This window comes from Etheostoma spectabile, unplaced genomic scaffold (genome assembly GCF_008692095.1).
Source record: "Etheostoma spectabile isolate EspeVRDwgs_2016 unplaced genomic scaffold, UIUC_Espe_1.0 scaffold00008493, whole genome shotgun sequence".
In the NCBI taxonomy this organism is placed as follows: Eukaryota; Metazoa; Chordata; class Actinopteri; order Perciformes; family Percidae; genus Etheostoma; species Etheostoma spectabile.
In genome coordinates, this window is record NW_022603596.1 from 37,415 (window position 1) to 55,037 (window position 17,623).

Consider the following 17,623-nt stretch of genomic DNA (forward strand, 5'->3'; position numbering starts at 1 on the left):
ATCACAGAGGGCCAAAGCATGTGGAAACTGCAGCATGTTTTAGGGGGTAAAAATTTAGGCGAGAAAATCATATATTTTCCAGTGTGCTTCAAGAAGGATCTTACTCTTTAACTAAAGGTCTGTCTCTGTAGGGATCCATCCCATAATATTATTAGAATAATAATCTGAGTCTGTCAGAGACAACAACTGAACTTTTAGTGGACGGAAACTTTACCTTTTAATTAGGAGTGTAAACACAGACACAACAGGAAGAATACATCATCAAATAATCAGCATGTGGCCTTGTTTTATTGAACTCATTTTGCATTAAGTTGTTCCACATTCCCCGACATTTAAAACAAGTCGATCACTGACGTTATTCTACAAGTCAGATGAATAAATTTTATTTTCTGTATCCTGGTTTATTTTTCTGCAACAATTTGTGTCTTTTCTCCGTTAATTTATGGTGCACATGTCTTCATGTATGTAAATTAAATATAATATGTATTTGGAGTAGGCTTCATGATACATGGAAGTGTGTTTTTAGTCAAACAGTTCAAATGTTGATAATCAGAGATGAAATCAGATGAATGTTTTTGTGTTTGAGTCTCAGATCTGCTTCACAGGGCAGAGTGTGTGTGATGGTGAACAGACTGAACTTTGATTTCAGCAGCTGATCTTCAGTCAGTGTTTCTGTCCACAGGAGAGACTCTCAGTCCTGCAGAGGACACAGAGACACTGAGGAACCAGACCAGACCATAAACCCAGGATAGAGAGGCTGAGTGAATGTGGTGTTGAAGGTGTGGAGGTGGATCAGTGAGTCAGAGGAGACTGTGTAGAAGGACAGAGAGCCAGCAGGAACGTCCACATACACTGCTACTCTGTTAGAGACAGAACAAGAAGTGAGGACTGTTCTTCTGTTATTGTGACAGAGTAACCATCTTCATCAGAGCAGAACAGACTCCAGGAATGATCATTACATCCAAACACACAGTCATCACTGTCTCCTTTCCTTCTGATTCCTCTGTAACTCACTGATATATTAACCTCTCCTCTCCTCTCGACCTCCCAGTAACAGCGACCAGTCAGACCATCTCTACACAGCAGCTGATGCGAGATGTCAAATCTGTCTGGATGATTAGGATATGACTGATCCTCCTTCACATTTGTCACCTTCCTGTTGTTGTCAGACAGTTTGAGGTCTCTGTGTACTGTTTCATCAGATGATGGAGTTCTACTATCTGTCCACTAGATGGAGCTAACTGACCATCTAATGAGCTGAAGATCAGCAACTTGTACAGCAGCAGGTATCTCTCCAAGGGGCCTCCGTGTCACATATTACTTTGATACTTTAAGTACATTTAGCTGTTAATATTTACTACCTTAGTACTTTTTTTTTTATACTGCTTGTTTTTGTCTAACATTTATCTTTACATAAACCGCTCCCTCCCTCTTGGGTGAGGAGAATATCTCCAAATTAAAACAATAAAAGCATCTTTCTCCTAACTGCAGCTTGTAAATAAACACAGCAAAAGCAGCGGCGTTAGAAATTAATTTAATATCTACTCATATTTGTTGACGGGTCTCTGGAGCACAGGCGGCGTCCCACCTGTGTGACCTCATGTTGCAGTGGATTGTGGGATATGCTTCATGCTGGAAGCTTTATGTTCTAGCTGGAAAGAAATAAAGGGGATGCATGGGATTACCCATAGACTGTATAGATATTGATTATATTATTAATATTATTGGTCTATGGCAGGGGTCGGCAACCCAAAATGTTGAAAGAGCCATATTGGACCAAAAAAACTAAAAACCAATATGTCTGGAGCCGCAAAAAAATAAAAAGCCTTATAGAAGCCTTATATTGAAGGCAACACATGCTGTATGTGTCTATGGTAGCTATATTAGCCTAATATCAAAATGACTAAGTTAACTACAATTACATAATGAGCCTTCATGATTAAATGTTTATTTTTACTAACGCGCATCCTGCAGAGAATGACGCACCACGTGACTACTCTGTTGTGCGATGTCGCCTCCAGTTTAACTTCATTACAACATTAATGAATTATGTTTTCATTGCTTTGATGAAATTAAAGAAATGCAATAAAGAAATCAGATTTTTGATATATTTTCTATTTTGAGGATTTAAAAAAAACAAAAACAAAACGAAACGTGCATAACGTGCCCCTTATCTGGGCAACAGAGTGCAATAAAACGCAGCCTACATTTTTAAAAATAAAACATCAGCCTTTTGAAAAGGTAAAGTATATAAAATCAAATGAATAGAGTTCAAGTTTGACGTCTGTGCAAATGTCAAGCAAGTCAGTGCAAGAATAAAACGAAGCAGCATCCTCTTCTCTTCTGACACGCAACCAACGCAGCTACGCTCGGACCTGAGCAACAAAACACAACAATAATATCCCTAAGTGTCATTCCAAATATATACTGACAAAAATCAGATATCACTTTATAAAAACAGCTACTTTGTTACTAAAAATGTGCCTATGACTGGATTGTGTTCTTACCCGTTTAATGTGACTTCTGTTTTCGGACGTCACTGGTCAGCTTCAACATCGGCCATGTAAGATGTAACTTTAATCTTGACGCAGGACTGCAAGCTCTCATCTGTGAGGCGGGTGCGATATTTTGATTTGATGTAGTTCATGTTTGAGAATATCTGCTCGCACAGGTATGTTGATCCAAAGATGGATAATACTCCAAATGCATATGTCTTCATGTTCCTATAACTGTCAGGAAGAGCATTCCATGTGTCACAGACAAGTTTCTCGGGTGTTGGGAGGCTTTCAATTTCGCTCCATTTGTGGCTTTGGGCAAGCTGGGCTTTCTGGCGAGTGACGTCTTCAAGCTCGGCTGTCAGACATTTGAATTTGGACACCCATAAATCTTTGTCGGCTATATCAGCCATTTCCATTTCAAGGTCAGCTTGATTTACTCCTGGAAATGTGCTCAACAAGGACGGGTCAATCTCCAGGGGTGTGACAGGGAAAGACAGTGTCATTTTTTCCTTTCGGAACTTGCAAAATCTGCTCCAAATGCAGTTTGCATATCAACGATCGCATTTTGCAAATCATCACCGTTGAGTGTGTGATCGTGATGGGCTTCTTTGAATTCTCTCAGGGAGGGGAAGTGGGAGAGCGTGCCTCGTTGTACATCTCTGGCAAAGACAGTCAGCTTGCGCTCGAATGATAGAACAGCTTCCAGCATTTGAAGTGCAGTGTTTCCCCGCCCCTGCAGACTTTCATTCAGCTTATTTAGGTGGCTTGTCATATCCACCATAAAGTGCAGTTTTTCGAGCCACTCGGTATCTTCAAGTTGCGGATAGTACAGGTCTTTGCTTTTCAGAAATGTTTTCACGTGCTCTAAACAAGCGACAAAGCGGCGCAAAACCTCACCCCTGGACAGCCATCGGACTTTATTGTGTAGCAGGAGATCGTAATATTCGCTGTCAACTTCATCAAGCAATGCACGGAACTGACGGTGGTTCAATGCTTTTGCAATTATCTTGTTCACCATCTCGATCACAAGGTTCATCACTGCCATACACTCCGATGGGAATGTTTGTGCACACAGTGCCTCTTGATGCAAGATGCAGTGGAATGCAAGCAGATTTCGATCCAATGCTTTCTGTAGCAAAGTCACAAACCCCCTTTTTGATCCTCTCATGCTGGGTGCCCCATCTGTAGCCACTGAAATCAGATGGTTGGTGTTTATCCCGTTGTCATTTAAACACTTCAGCACAGCCTCACATATGTCCTCCCCCCGTGTTTGGCCTTTCAGTGGTATTAATTGGATCATTTCTTCTTGCGGCCCATCGGAGTTCACATACCTGCATAAAAGCGCAGTCTGTTCAATATCGATCACATCACAGGACTCATCACAGGCAATTGAGTATGCTGGCGCTGAATTAATGTCCTTGATTTGCTGATCGGTGATGTTGCCTGCCATTTTAATAGCCCTTTCCTTCACTGTCTTAGCGGAGAGAGGCATGTCTTTAATTTTTTGTATTATCTCGGTTTTGTTTTTGAAGTCTGCAAATAGGTGTTCTGATATGTTGATAAATGACTCCTTCACGTAGTCACCATCTGTGAACGGTTTGCCGCGTTTTATTATCTCCCGCGTTGCAACAAAACTTGCAGCAGTAGTGGAGTTTGGAGATGCAATCCACTTCTTAAATCTATTTTTGCGCTCCTCTAATTTCTCCAGAAGTAATGCAATCGCACTTTTTCTCTCACTACCAACTGGGTACTCGGCTGCAAATGTAGCATGCCTTCCTTGAAAATGTCTTTCCACATTGCTCTTTTTGTTATTTGACAACTTCTCACTACAGACCAAACATTCAGGCAATCCTTCCGCATTGGCAATGAATGCAAATGATTCGATCCAAGAAACGTTGAATCCTCTGTTCTCCTCAGTTATTCTTCTCATTTTCCCTTTGGGATCCATGGCCCATCACACAGCTGCCGGTTTGTTTACAACAGCCACCTGCCTAGCATCCCAACTTGCTGATAGAAACGTGTGTCGCAGGCTATGACGTAAATCTTCGTTGACAGAAAAGTTGAAATTTAATATTTATTCTACACATTTTTACAGCATTGAAAAACGTTAATAACGTTTGTGTCATGTTTTTTAATCCTACAGAAACCATATTAAAACAAAAAATGTATTTCTCTCCCCCATCTTTTTCCATTTTCCAACATTTTTGAAAAAGCTTCAGAGAGCCAATAGGCAGGCGCTAAAGAGCCGCATGCGGCTCCAGAGCCGCGGGTTGCCGACCCCTGGGTTAGGGCGTGACCTAGTAAAGCCGTGCGTAATGGCTATTAAGTCTGTGCATAAACCGTGCGCTCTCGCAGACATCCATTGTAGAGCAATGGTGCACGTATTGTTTGTAAACAGAGCAACTTTTAGCAATTTGTCTACTAGCTGGAAACATTATTACACACTTGTAAAGATGTTTGGAGGAAAAAAGTGGTTTATGGCGGAGGAGGCAGCTGCTATATTGGTCAAAAGACCAAATGAAGAAATAATTCCCTCTTCTGAAAGTGAAGTTTCCGTGGACTCTGAAATGGAAAAGGATTTTCTGGATGAAAAGGACCCTGATCGTGAAGTGTAAGTTTATACATAACGTATTGATTACTTTATCAGAAAGTATTTATTCCATACATTAACTACATTATTACATTATAATTATTTGAGTAGTTATAGTGTGAAAACTGATTTCTGTCGGAGTTTGTAAGCAAGGGGGAAGGGTGCTGTGTGTGTGTGCGTTTGTGTGCTTCGGTGTGCTTGTGGTCGAGCATGTACTGTAACAGTGTGGATCCTTGTGTGGACCACATTTCTGTGCTTAGTCTTGACATCTGTTGTAATTAACATAAATTCAGCTGGGCCTTTATAGAATATTACACTGTTTTCTTTCTTGTAACTCCCTTTCATACAGTAGAAGAGAATTGGATACTTTCTCAGGCTGTGAAGATAACCACATGGTGTAGGCCCAGCCATTGTTTTACTGCACCATAAGCATATCCAACATAGAGTGTGTGGGGGTATAGCTCAGTGGTAGAGCATTTGACTGCAGATCAAGAGGTCCCCAGTTCAAATCTGGGTGCCCCCTGCAAAGATGTGTATAGGCTATCATTTTATGATTGTTGTTGTTGATACTTGAAAAAAGCATGCATGTAACTAATTTTGCTTCTTTCCAGAAGCCCTTGTGCTTTCTCCCCTCTCAGACTTCCTTGGATTGTGGAGGCACCTGAGTAGAAGATGCAGCTGCTGCCATGGTCCTGCTGGACGCCCTGCACTACTACTGCTACTATTATTAGTAATAGTTCTATTACCTTTACTGCTGCCATAATTACCTTCTTCTTCCTGACTCTGTCGAGAGCAGACGTGTTTTTCCTCCTCTCCCTCTCCCCTCTTATCTTAGCTTGGCTCAGTCTGTCTGCCCTGTCTTGTGGAATCCTTTTCTCTTTTCTCTTTGTCCCCTGCCTGTTGTTTTCCTGAAAACATCCAAAATGGAATTGATTAACTGGTCACTCAGCGATATTGACAAGATTTTTTCATCAAAGCATGCTTCTCCGGGGGAGCCGGACTGCCCCAGCGGGACGTTCCCGGCGGGCTATGCTCGCGATTCCTACTCACGGGATTGGCAGGTGGTCTGCCTGGACGTTCTCACTGTGGAGGACGTTGAAGATATTTGGATAATTGTACTACTGTTGGTGTGGCTCCTGATCATCGGCCTTGGGGTCTCACTGACCTATCGTAAAATTGGTAAGACATCCGCCAGCAAATTCACCCACAAGCTGTCTGGGGAACTTAAAGAGTGCCTACACGGAGTGGTTGAGAGGATGAAGGGTTTACATCTAAGGGCTGACCAGTCCTGTGAACTGTCTCGTAACATCTCAGACCGGACCGTGGAAGCGCAGAAGGGGATTGATAACATCAGGGCCCAGTCGGTGGAGTTGCTTCGTGTGACCACCGGACTGGCAGAGAAGGTAGATGGACTGCAGAAATCACTACGTGATATGGATGCTCGTATGACGCTGAGGTCGGTGAGTGATGGACATTGATTCGGACAAATTCTACCGAGTCAACCTAAATTGGACTGCAACTGATCAACTAGCCCCCCCCCCCCCCCCCCCCCCCCCCCCCCGCTACCCTTCACCCCGAGCAGGAAAACAACCAGCAGCTGGCCTTCTATCTCGTCCTGTGCTCTGGTTATCTCTTCAAGGTCACGCAGATGAACTGACTTTTAACAACGAAGACAGTTTGCGCACACATTCGCACACACAACTCACTATCTCTCATTCGCACCATACACTCCCTCCCCCATCCCGCCCCACATCCTGTCTGCCCTCGATTCTGCGATTCTGTGTTTCTCACTCCCTCAATGCCACCTCAAAAAATTCCTTCATGTGTCCACATGAACTGTGTGTTGTCTTGTATATTATGTTGTGACGGTTGTGTTACCATGTTGCTGTCTGCATATATCATTTTCAAGGAGTGCGTGTGGCGGCGCTTTTTATTAGCAGCGGCTCGGATGGATGTTCCAAAGTACTTTCGTTGCCTTGTACTTGTACATGTGTAATGACAATAAAGTTCTAATCTAATCTAATCTACCACTGGTCCTCTTTTCATTCCATTTTCTCTCTCTCTCTCTCTCTCTCTCTACTAAGTAACATTTGCAAAAGGTAGAGGTGGGATTTGAACCCACACCTCCAGAGAGACTGGAGCCTAAATCCAGCACCTTAGACCACTCAGCCACACTACCTGCGCACACCATCACACCAAATCGTGACACACACACGGACCGTAACTAATGGTATGATTATTAAAGTCATTGGAAACAAACCTTTGCAAGGAAAAAGTCAATACTTTATTGAAAAAGGCCAGTACTTAATGTCTCCACCTGCTGAAGAGTAAACTTAACAGCATCTCAAATTTACTTCATCCATAAAAATAGAAACTGTGCTCATACCTGGCGTAACACCCATAAACACTGGAGCATAATACAATAAATATACTACAGTACAGTACAAGTACATAAATACAGTAAAATAGAAAGTGTAAAAAATGTACATTTAAAGTGCTTGTTGTGCTGTCTGAAAATTGAATTATCACTGAATAAAAGAAGAAACCTGGTTAAAACTTGTAATGGTAATGTTGTATATGGCTTCAAAACCTTTAAATGCAACTGCTGTGGCTGGAACTGAAACCTGGGATAAATGCTTGCACTGCTACGATATAAATCATAGACGAAAAGAAACACACCTGTTGTCTTTCTGCTGGACAATACAATGCTCACTGCAAATCTCTGAAATAACCATAGACCCACAATTTCCATTCACATGCTTGTGCTATTGTTCAACCACCTTGTCAGTGTATTTTCAGCATCAGTTGTGTTTTTTGTCTTTAAAGCAGCTGCCCCGTGTGAGGGTTGAACTCACGACCTTCAGATTATGAGACTGACGCGCTGCCTACTGCACCAACGAGGCTATGAAAATAATTGCAATGGTCGGGAAAATTTCAGAAATACTAACAATTTGGTCTTTAATCTCAATAAAAACAATGTTTTTGGAAACCTATGTACTCACACAAAGGCTAAGACTGACCCTAGATGCTTTGTCATGACCCCATGAAAAGGCCAGGACAAAAGACCGTGTGCAAAGGTTGAAGGAAATGCGATTATATTACTACAACAAAAGAAATGACAATTCAATGATGGTGGTAGTCAGTTTAGTCAGAGGTGAATGTGTAGTGTGAGGTATGGTGTCAGTGATTTATGCTGGACAGTGGAAAATTAACAAAGATGAGAGGGAGAGGTGCTGGACTGAGAGACCTCTAGGACAATCACAGATGCACAACCAATAATAAAACACTACTGAGTGAATGCGTTCAGAAAATGAAGAACTTGTTCAGAAAGCTTAATGAAGCTTCATTTGACCATAACTATTAACTATCTGAAAGAAATTAAGTCTCTGGAAATATTATGACCTAAGCAATTAGACAAAATAGTGCAATGTAATTTTGAACTGCTCCTAGAAAGAAACCATAGGTAGCCATCGAATTCGAAACTTCTGAAGTTATTGTTGATCTCAGAAACAATGATGAACGACACCATCCTATCACAACGCCCATGCTTGTGCCTTTGTTATGCAAATACTCTGGAAGTCTACTTATTAAGAGTATGCATTCCTATTTTTCCCAATTGATTGTAAAAAGCCTTCCTGAGATTGTTGATCTCAGAAATAACCGTTGAATCACAACTTCCATGTATGTGCTACGTGCCAGTGTTCAATCACCTGTCAATGTATTTTCAGCATCAGATGTGTTTTTTTATTTTAAAACACCTGCCCCGGGTGAGGGTTGAACTCATGACCTTCAGATCATGAGACTGACGCGCTGCCTACTGCTCCAAAGAGGCTATGAAAAGAGTTGCAATGGTTGGGAAAGTTTCGGAAATACTAACAATTTGGTCGTCAATCTTAATAAAAACAGTGTTATCACATTCACATTCACAGAATGAGAAGTGCGTAGGGCTATGGATGCTCCCTTCGATAGCTCAGTTGGTAGAGCGGAGGACTGTAGAGGTATAGAACTGAAATCCTTAGGTCGCTGGTTCAAATCCGGCTCGAAGGAGCACCTTTTTTTCCAGAGGCTACCTTCAAGGATCAATAAAGTGTTTTTGATTCTGATGTACAGATGGATGGTTGACCTAAAAGCACAATACTTCTTCCCGAGACATAACAAGAAACAAAAAAAAAATAGGTGTGGGAGACAGAGTTAAAGCTGCAGTAGGGAGTTCTGAGTAAACGTGGACTTAGCCTAAAAATTTGAACAAGCACACCTTACAGATCCCGCCCCCTTGCTCTCTGCTGCGCTACAGCCCCCCCCCCTCCACAGCTCCTCCCCCACAGCGGGGCCTGCCGTGAACGCGCAGGCTAGTAAGCAGGGCCACCGATGCTTTCCACATCCTCATGGACAGTACAGCGGATTTACTCAGAGGGTAGAGCTGTTGTGTGCTGTACTTTTAAAACTTTGAATACTTTATGTAAAAAAAAATTTCAATGAAAGGGTTTAAAATTATTTTTTATGTAATCGCTCATTTGTGAGATCTAAAGCAGCCCTTTACACAGCACATTACTGAATTACCTTTTGGATCAATTTAAAACACTAAACTTTCAGTAGGAATGATCAATCACTGAGGAAGCCAAGGAATAACAACATCTTAGAAATATGTCTTAAGTTTTATTTTGCATATGGGTAAAATAAATCAGCTTTTTTTGCAAAGTACTCCTGCACAAGGAAATACTGAACATTTTTATTTGGACTGAAAGGCGATTCCTTCCCGTGCCTCTGTGTCTGGGGCAACGTCTGACCTGTTGAAGGAGCATAAAGAATTTGTGTCAGATATTTGATTTACAAATTACATCCTGAGGGGGAAGAAAACGTGCATGTTTAAAAATAATCAAAAATTATTAAATTAAATAGAATTATGCCTTGCCAAACGTCGACAAGGACAGCGCACAATTAAAGTAGTTTCATCATAGCTACATTTAATTTTAACCGACAAAAAAACATTTTGGCTTACTAAATGTAGGTATCGAAACAATATTGCTTATACTGAGGGTGAAGGAGTTAGCAACATTCCTGCCGTGCTACAAGCTAACTGTTAGACTTAGCAACAAGCTACAGAGTTAAATGAGATTTGCGCTATCACCAATGATACTGTAACCAGCGCTATCGTTGTTGTGTAGTTCTTAAAACATGAAACAAACCCAGCAGGGATACTTACATGTCAAGCAGAAATGTGGCTAACGCTAGCTCTGAATCCGTGTTGACTCCTTTCAGGAGGCGTAGCTCCCTCCACCTCTGAAAAACCGCTCCGATGTTGACCCTCGTTTTATTTCGGGCTCTGTTTAATTCTTTCTTTTTAGCTCGCTTTTTGTCATCGGTCTTCTTCGTTTTCCCGTCTTTGTTTTCTGAGCAGGTGTCACTCGAGAAATTGGCAGTTTTCCTGAAAAGTTGTTTCTCCGCGATTAGCACAGCCGCAGCACACTTGCAATCTTGAGCTTGAAGGCACGCGCTGTGCGGGGGAGGGGTATGAGCAGCGCGTACACGAGAGTGATTGACACTGCTAAGACAGTCCTCCTGGCTCTGATTGGCTGTTTCTGACCGGGAGCGGTGTTTTTCTGCAAGTGGCAGTAGGAGCACAAGGAGGAGACACAGGAGCTTGATTTTTTCACAGATTATCCTTCTCATATTCCACTGTCAGGACATAGTGTCAGTTTCAACAAATATGTAAAAAATACATTTTTACAAAAGTTACCTACTGAAGCTTTAAGCCCTGACAGAATAGAGAACTACAGACAAACCATGTGAAATAGTGCCAAGTGTGACCAGAAGAACTGGAAAAAAACTAGAACTATAAAGTACAAACCTTTCTTTAAGAAATCTTTATTGTGCTCACAAGGGCCCTTATTTATGAAATGTGCATACGACCTAAAACAGGCGTAGGACGGGGGTACGCCGATTCCTACGCAGAGTACGGCATTTATCCATTTGAACGTGAGCGTGGGCTGCGAAAAAAATCTCACGTCTGGTCCCACCTTCATGAGCCGTCTCTCTGCCTGCATATTTGAGTGGGATGCAGGAGACCTCTCTCTGTTACGAGCAACTGGGAGGGGCAAACGGAAGGGACCTCATGGTGGTGCCACTGCTGGACCAGGTGCGCATGGAGCACATCAAGAAGGGCCCTATCAAGAAGGGGGGTGTTGTCCTGACCAAGTATGGCTGTGCCAGAGGGTCCACGTCTCTGGAATTCTTTCATTGCCACCTGACCAGGTTCATTCTGTCTAAGTAGTATGTGTTTCATGATTGTACTTTTGTTTTTGAATGGTAAATGAACCACTGTGCTGGAATTTCTAATCAAAAAACATGACCTTTCCCATTTTGACAAACTGTTTTGAACACTTGAGGTATTTCAATGAAGTCTATGGTCTTGGACAGTTACCTTCCAATCTAAAACTGTATATCCTATTGTCTCTGGAACAATAGTTGGCAGTTGGAGGAGTAATGGCTCTTTACAGTGAATATGCAAAAGAAGATGTTCATAAATTCAGCCCAGGTAAATGCTCAGCCCATATTCACACAGACCTAAACCTCCTCACTTAATGCTGGTTAAAATATTCTGCAGGTGTAACATTTGAAAGAGTAACTTTTTGGTTAACTTAGATTTGTCAAATTCTTCCTCATTAGTTTAACGCTAGAACCCCAACACTTTTAAAGAGTATCATTTCCTTTAAATCAGACCCCCGACAACTGATGTATCCTTTTGTCGTCTTTGATGGGTCATAAATACTTCATCTGCAATTATATCATAATTCATCTAACAATTATTTTCCTTTTTCAAACAGTAACTAAACCCCTGACCAACATTTTTTTCCTGAAAACCAATGTATGTGAGTCTGAAGTAAAGTTATTGTTGGATTCAGGTCCAAATGTGGACATTTTAGTGCAATGCAAAGGTACATAACAGATTGCTTTCTACTTACCTGGAGCGATGCAGAGCAGGGGTGGCCAACTAGTCAAGGAACAGCAAGAGACTTGGTATTTAAGAATACAAACTGACTATGTGACAGATGTGTGATCTCTCATGTCCTGCCTTCTGAAGCTCTAGCCAGGCGCCATTCCTCTTCACCATCTACACCACAGACTTCAACTACCACACAGAGTCCTGCCATCTTCAGAGGTTTTCTGATGACTCTGCTGTGGTTGGATGTATCAGCGAGGGGGACGAGGCTGAGTACAGAGCTATGGGGGGGGGGGACTTTATCACATGGAGTGAGCAGAACCATCTACAGCTCAACGTGGCAAAGACCAAGGAGCTGGTGGTGGATCTAAGGAGAGCCAAGGCAGCAGTGAGCCCTGTTTCCATCCAGGGGGTCAGTGTGGACATTGTGGAGGACTACAAATACCTGGGAGTGCACTTAGACAATAAACTGGACTGGGCCAAGAACACTCAAGCCCTCTACAGGAAGGGCCAAAGCCGTCTCTACTTTCTGAGGAGGCTGAGGTCCTTCAACATCTGCAGGACGATGCTGAGGATGTTTTATGAGTCTGTGGTGGCCAGTGCTATCCTCTTTGCTGTTGCATGCTGGGGCAGCAGGCTGAGGGTAGCGGACGCCAACAGACTCAACAAACTGATCCGCAAGGCCAGTGACGTTGTGGGGGTGGATCTGGACTCTCTGTCGGTGGTGTCAGATAGGAGGATGCTGTCCAAACTACATGCCATCTTGGACAATGTCTCGCACCCACTCCATGGCTTGTTGATAAATCACAGGAGCACTTTCAGTGATAGACTCATTCTCCCAAAATGCACCACAGAGCGCCACAGGAAGTCATTCCTGCCTGTGGCCATCAAACTTTATAACTCCTCCCTCTAAGTGTCTGACACACAGACACTTAGAGGGGTTGAAACTGGACAATATTATCTGTATTATCTGTTTTGTGCAATAACACTGGCTTGTAATATGTGCAATACTCAACTGCTACTATTATTATTATTATTATTATTACTTTCACCATTGCAACACCTTAATTATGTTAATTATGTAAATACTGTATCATAATATTCCTTTAACTATGTAAATATCCACACTGCTTGTATTTCTTTATTTCTTTATTTGTATTTCTACTATTTGTGCAACTGTAACACAAAGTTTCCCTTCGGGGATCAATAAAGTATTTCTGATTATAATCAGTGACAGAAAGGTTGAACATGAACACTCTTCATCACAGGCAGACGTGATGAACACATGAAGATGGTTGACAGAGACGTAGTACTCATCTTCAGCCCTTTAAGACAGAGACGTAGTATTCATCCTCAGCCCTTTAAGACAGAGACGTAGTGTTCATCCTCAGCCCTTTAAGACAGAGACGTAGTATTCATCCTCAGCCCTTTAAGACAGAGACGTAGTGTTAATCCTCAGCCCTTTAAGACAGAGACATAGTATTCATCCTCAGCCCTTTAAGAAAGAGACGTAGTATTCATCCTCAGCCCTTTAAGACAGAGACGTAGTATTCATCCTCAGCCCTTTAAGAAAGAGACGTAGTATTCATCCTCAGCCCTTTAAGACAGAGACGTAGTATTCATCCTCAGCCCTTTAAGACAGAAACGTAGTATTCATCCTCAGCCCTTTAAGACAGAGACGTAGTATTCATCCTCAGCCCTTTAAGACAGAAACGTAGTATTCATCCTCAGCCCTTTAAGACAAAGACGTAGTATTCATCCTCAGCCCTTTAAGACAGAAACGTAGTATTCATCCTCAGCCCTTTAAGACAGAAACGTAGTATTCATCGTCAGCCCTTTAAGACAGGGACGTAGTATTCATCCTCAGCCCTTTAAGACAGAGACGTAGTATTCATCCTCAGCCCTTTAAGACAGAGACGTAGTATTCATCCTCAGCCCTTTAAGACAGAGACCAACCCTGGCAGCAAGAACTCATAAATTTCAACTATTTTTTTTTTAATTAAAGAAAAATCTATACAAATACATACACATGTAATAATGTGGGATACATTATTCTCATTAACAACAGATGTCACACATGACCTTTAAGACTCTTCGAAAGGTTTAATGTGCAATTTTAGTTCAGACCGTCCCATAAAACGTCTTCAAACAGTTGTTTGAAAGTGAAAGTACCAAACATGGTTAGTTCTGAGGGCCGTCCTTCTTTTCTTCATAAACATAAACAGTTATGCTAATCACCCAGACTAGCAGCTAGCTTGTACAGCTAATATCCACAGCCCAGACCAGCAGCTAGCTTCTACAGCTAATGTCCACAGCCCAGACTAGCAGCTAGCTTATACAGCTAATGTCCACAGCCCAGACTAGCAGCTAGCTTCTACAGCTAATGTCCACAGCCCAGACTAGCAGCTAGCTTCTACACACCTAATGTCCACAGCCCAGACTAGCAGCTAGCTTCTAAAGCTAATGTCCACAGCCCAGACTAGCAGCTAGCTTCTACAGCTAATGTCCACAGTCCAGACTAGCAGCTAGCTTCTACAGCTAATGTCCACAGCCCAGACTAGCAGCTAGCTTCTACACACCTAAGTAGCCCGTATGAGCAGATGCATGTGAATTAAATTAGCCAGTCTCCTACATACATTGTCCTAGGGAAAGGGGGGGGGCAATTCATTTACTCAAGGGGCCACATGAGAAACAGGGGTTGTTGTGGAGGAAGTATCAAGGTAGTAAGTATTAAAAGCTAAATGTACAATGTATATGTCGATGTATGTGTCACACGGAGACCACTTGGAGAGATACCTGCTGCTGTACATGTTGCTGATCTTTAGCTCATTAGATGGTCAGTTAGCTCCATCTAGTGGACAGATAGTAGAACTCCATCATCTGATGGGGGACTTCTCTCACACTGACTGGCTCTGGGACCAGGTTGGACTGGTTCTGACGTCTCTCTGACTCTGAAGTTATGAAGATGTCACGGCGTCATCGAATCAAATGCACATCGACACCAGAAACTCACACGTTGTAGAATTATTCTATTAATGTTAAGAAGTAACACAGATGTAGAGGAATGACATCCCTTTAGACGTATATCCGGTGAGGGGAAACTCACATTGTTCACTCAGTTTGGTTCATTTAATACACACTGGACAGTGAGATATTGGCAGAGGTGGAAAATAACGAAATACATTACTTACGTTACTGTATTGAGCAGTTTTGTTGTGTATTTTGTATTTTTCAAGTTAAAATGTACTTTATTTTAAGGTGAAGGATTGTATTTTGCTACATTACAAATCCTATCCGTTACGGAGTAAAAAGAAGTTTGACTAATGAAAAATGAAAGGTAGAAAAAAATAAAAATCCCACCGGCTATAACCACTACACCAAACCTGGGCTTTCTTTTTAGTGCCAACGTATGCAGCTTCTTCTTCTCTGGTTGCAAGGCGCAATTAAAAAGAAGTAGAAGAAGTGTAAGGTGTGGGAGCGGTCGGACCCATGGATGTATTAAGAGAACGGTCTGACCCCTGTGGCAGCGAGCTGAGAACTGAATGGGAGACATTAACATGGACGGGAATCAGCTGTTATCCCTCAAAAACATCAGCTCATGGGAAAGAAAGAGAGGTCGATACAGAGCGCCGAGGTTTTAACCAAACATGGACGCACAACATCGCCACAACACTACGCCATTTTCTGAAGGGGAGTTTCTAGTTACTTTTCAGGTTTTTTTACCTTCTTGTCCAATGAAAACCACGTATCTCCAGATGTGTGTTGATGTTGAATGTTTGTGATAAACTGAAGTATGATGTCTTAACAGTGTCATAAAAAAGAAATCTGTAAAATAAGACAGAACTAAATGTCAAAGTTCAACTTAGTTCAGTTTATTTAAGAAGACAGATCAAATGAATTAAACAAATGATTACACATGGGTTAAAAATCCCAGAATTAGTCAAAAGCTCGCAAACCTCCCCTGAATACAATCAGCTGTTCTCATGGCACAGGGAACATTTCACGAGTAGAAGGAAAAATAGATTCAATTTCAGCAAATTTTGGAAGCTAACTTGATGCTATTTGTGAAAAAGTTGAAGTTAAAGAGAGGATGGCTTCTACAAATGGATAATGATCATAAACACAACTCAAAATCACGGTATTAACTCTGCAGGGAGCCCAAAAAGCGCAAACTTTAGCAGACATCATTCTTTTATTTTATTTTATTTTGTAAGTGTAAATGATAGACATAAAATCTAACTTTTTGTGACATTTTATAGAAATGTTTAATCTGTAATTTGATGCCTTTTAGAGATTTTTCCATCTTTTCTTGGCTTCTTTATACAAATTAATACAAATTTTTACCTGGGCTGCCCAAACCTTCAAACCCACTGTAGTTATTGTTTTTCTTGAAGCTGCACATTCATGTGTCTCTTTGTAGTTTTGCTTATTTAAAGCTATTGCACTTGTTCAGACCACGTCGGCTTCTCTCCAGTGTGAGTGCGCTGGTGTCGTTTAAGGTGACTTCTCTGAGAAAATGTTTTCCCACACTGCTCACACGAGTACGGCTTTTCTCCGGTGTGAACACGTTGATGAGATTTAAAGCTACCGCTGTTAGCAAATGCTCTACCACATATATCACAGCTGTATGGCTTCTCTCCAGTGTGTCTGCGCTGGTGTAGTTTAAGGTGACTTCTCTGAGAAAACATTTTCCCACATTGTTCACACGAGTATGGCTTCTCTCCAGTGTGAGTGCGTTGATAATTTTTAAGGCCAGCACTCAGATAAAACGTTTTCCCACAAAGTTCACACAAGTACGGCTTTTCTCCAGTGTGAACACGTTGATGATATATAAAGCTACCGCTGTCAGAAAATGCTCTACCACATATATCACATCTGTATGGCTTCTCTCCAGTGTGTCTGCGCTGGTGTTGTTTAAGGTTACAACTCTGAGAAAATTTTTTCCCACAATGTTCACATGAGAACAGCTTTTCTCTGCTGTGAACACGTTGGTGAGATTTAAGGTGAGTACTCCGAGAAAACCTTTCCCCACATTGTTCACACGAGTACGGCTTCTCTCCAGTGTGAATACGCTGGTGAGATTTAAGGCTACCACTCACAGAAAACGTTTTACCACATTGTTCACACGTGTACGGCTTCTCTCCAGTGTGAACACGTCGGTGTTTTGTAAGACTACCGCTCTCAGAAAATGTTTTACCACATAGATCACAGCTGTACGGCTTCTCTCCAGTGTGAATGAGATGATGTTTTTTAAGGGCACTACTCGTAGAACACATTTTCCCACAGTGTTCACACCAGTACGGCTTCTCTCTGGTGTGAACAGGCTGGTGAGCTTTAAGGCCACTAAGCTGAGAAAATTTTTTCCCACAGCGTTCACAGCTGTACGGCTTCTCTCCAGTGTGTCTGCGCTGGTGAATTTTAAAGGTACTACCATTAGTAAAGGATTTTCCACATTGTTCACACCGGTACGGTTTCTCTCCGGTATGAACACGCTGATGAGCTTTAAGGTGACTAATCGAGAAATGTTTTACCACATAGATCACAGCTGTAGGGCTTCTCTCCAGTGTGAACTCTCTGATGACGCTTTAAAGTTCC

The 17,623-nt window shown here is 42.0% G+C and overlaps 1 protein-coding gene and 3 non-coding genes across 4 annotated transcripts; 2 read left to right on the forward strand and 2 right to left on the reverse strand.

Moving 5' to 3' along the window:
- The first annotated feature begins 5,539 nt into the window (after nucleotides 1-5,539).
- Nucleotides 5,540-5,611, forward strand: trnac-gca (transfer RNA cysteine (anticodon GCA)). The gene has a single exon. It is a non-coding gene; the product is annotated as a tRNA-Cys (tRNA).
- Nucleotides 5,612-7,185: 1,574 nt separating this feature from the next.
- On the reverse strand, nucleotides 7,186-7,267 carry trnal-uag (transfer RNA leucine (anticodon UAG)). Its single transcript has one exon. It is a non-coding gene; the product is annotated as a tRNA-Leu (tRNA).
- Nucleotides 7,268-9,047: 1,780 nt separating this feature from the next.
- Nucleotides 9,048-9,135, forward strand: trnay-gua (transfer RNA tyrosine (anticodon GUA)). The gene is given in 2 exon segments: nucleotides 9,048-9,084; nucleotides 9,100-9,135. It is a non-coding gene; the product is annotated as a tRNA-Tyr (tRNA).
- A 7,067-nt stretch (nucleotides 9,136-16,202) lies between these two features.
- On the reverse strand, nucleotides 16,203-17,539 carry LOC116678860 (zinc finger protein 2 homolog; the record flags this gene model as incomplete). The annotated part of the gene is made up of 1 exon (XM_032508598.1): nucleotides 16,203-17,539. A coding segment is annotated over one exon (1,075 nt), but the record flags the coding sequence as incomplete, so codon positions are not given.
- Between the last annotated feature and the right edge of the window lie 84 nt (nucleotides 17,540-17,623).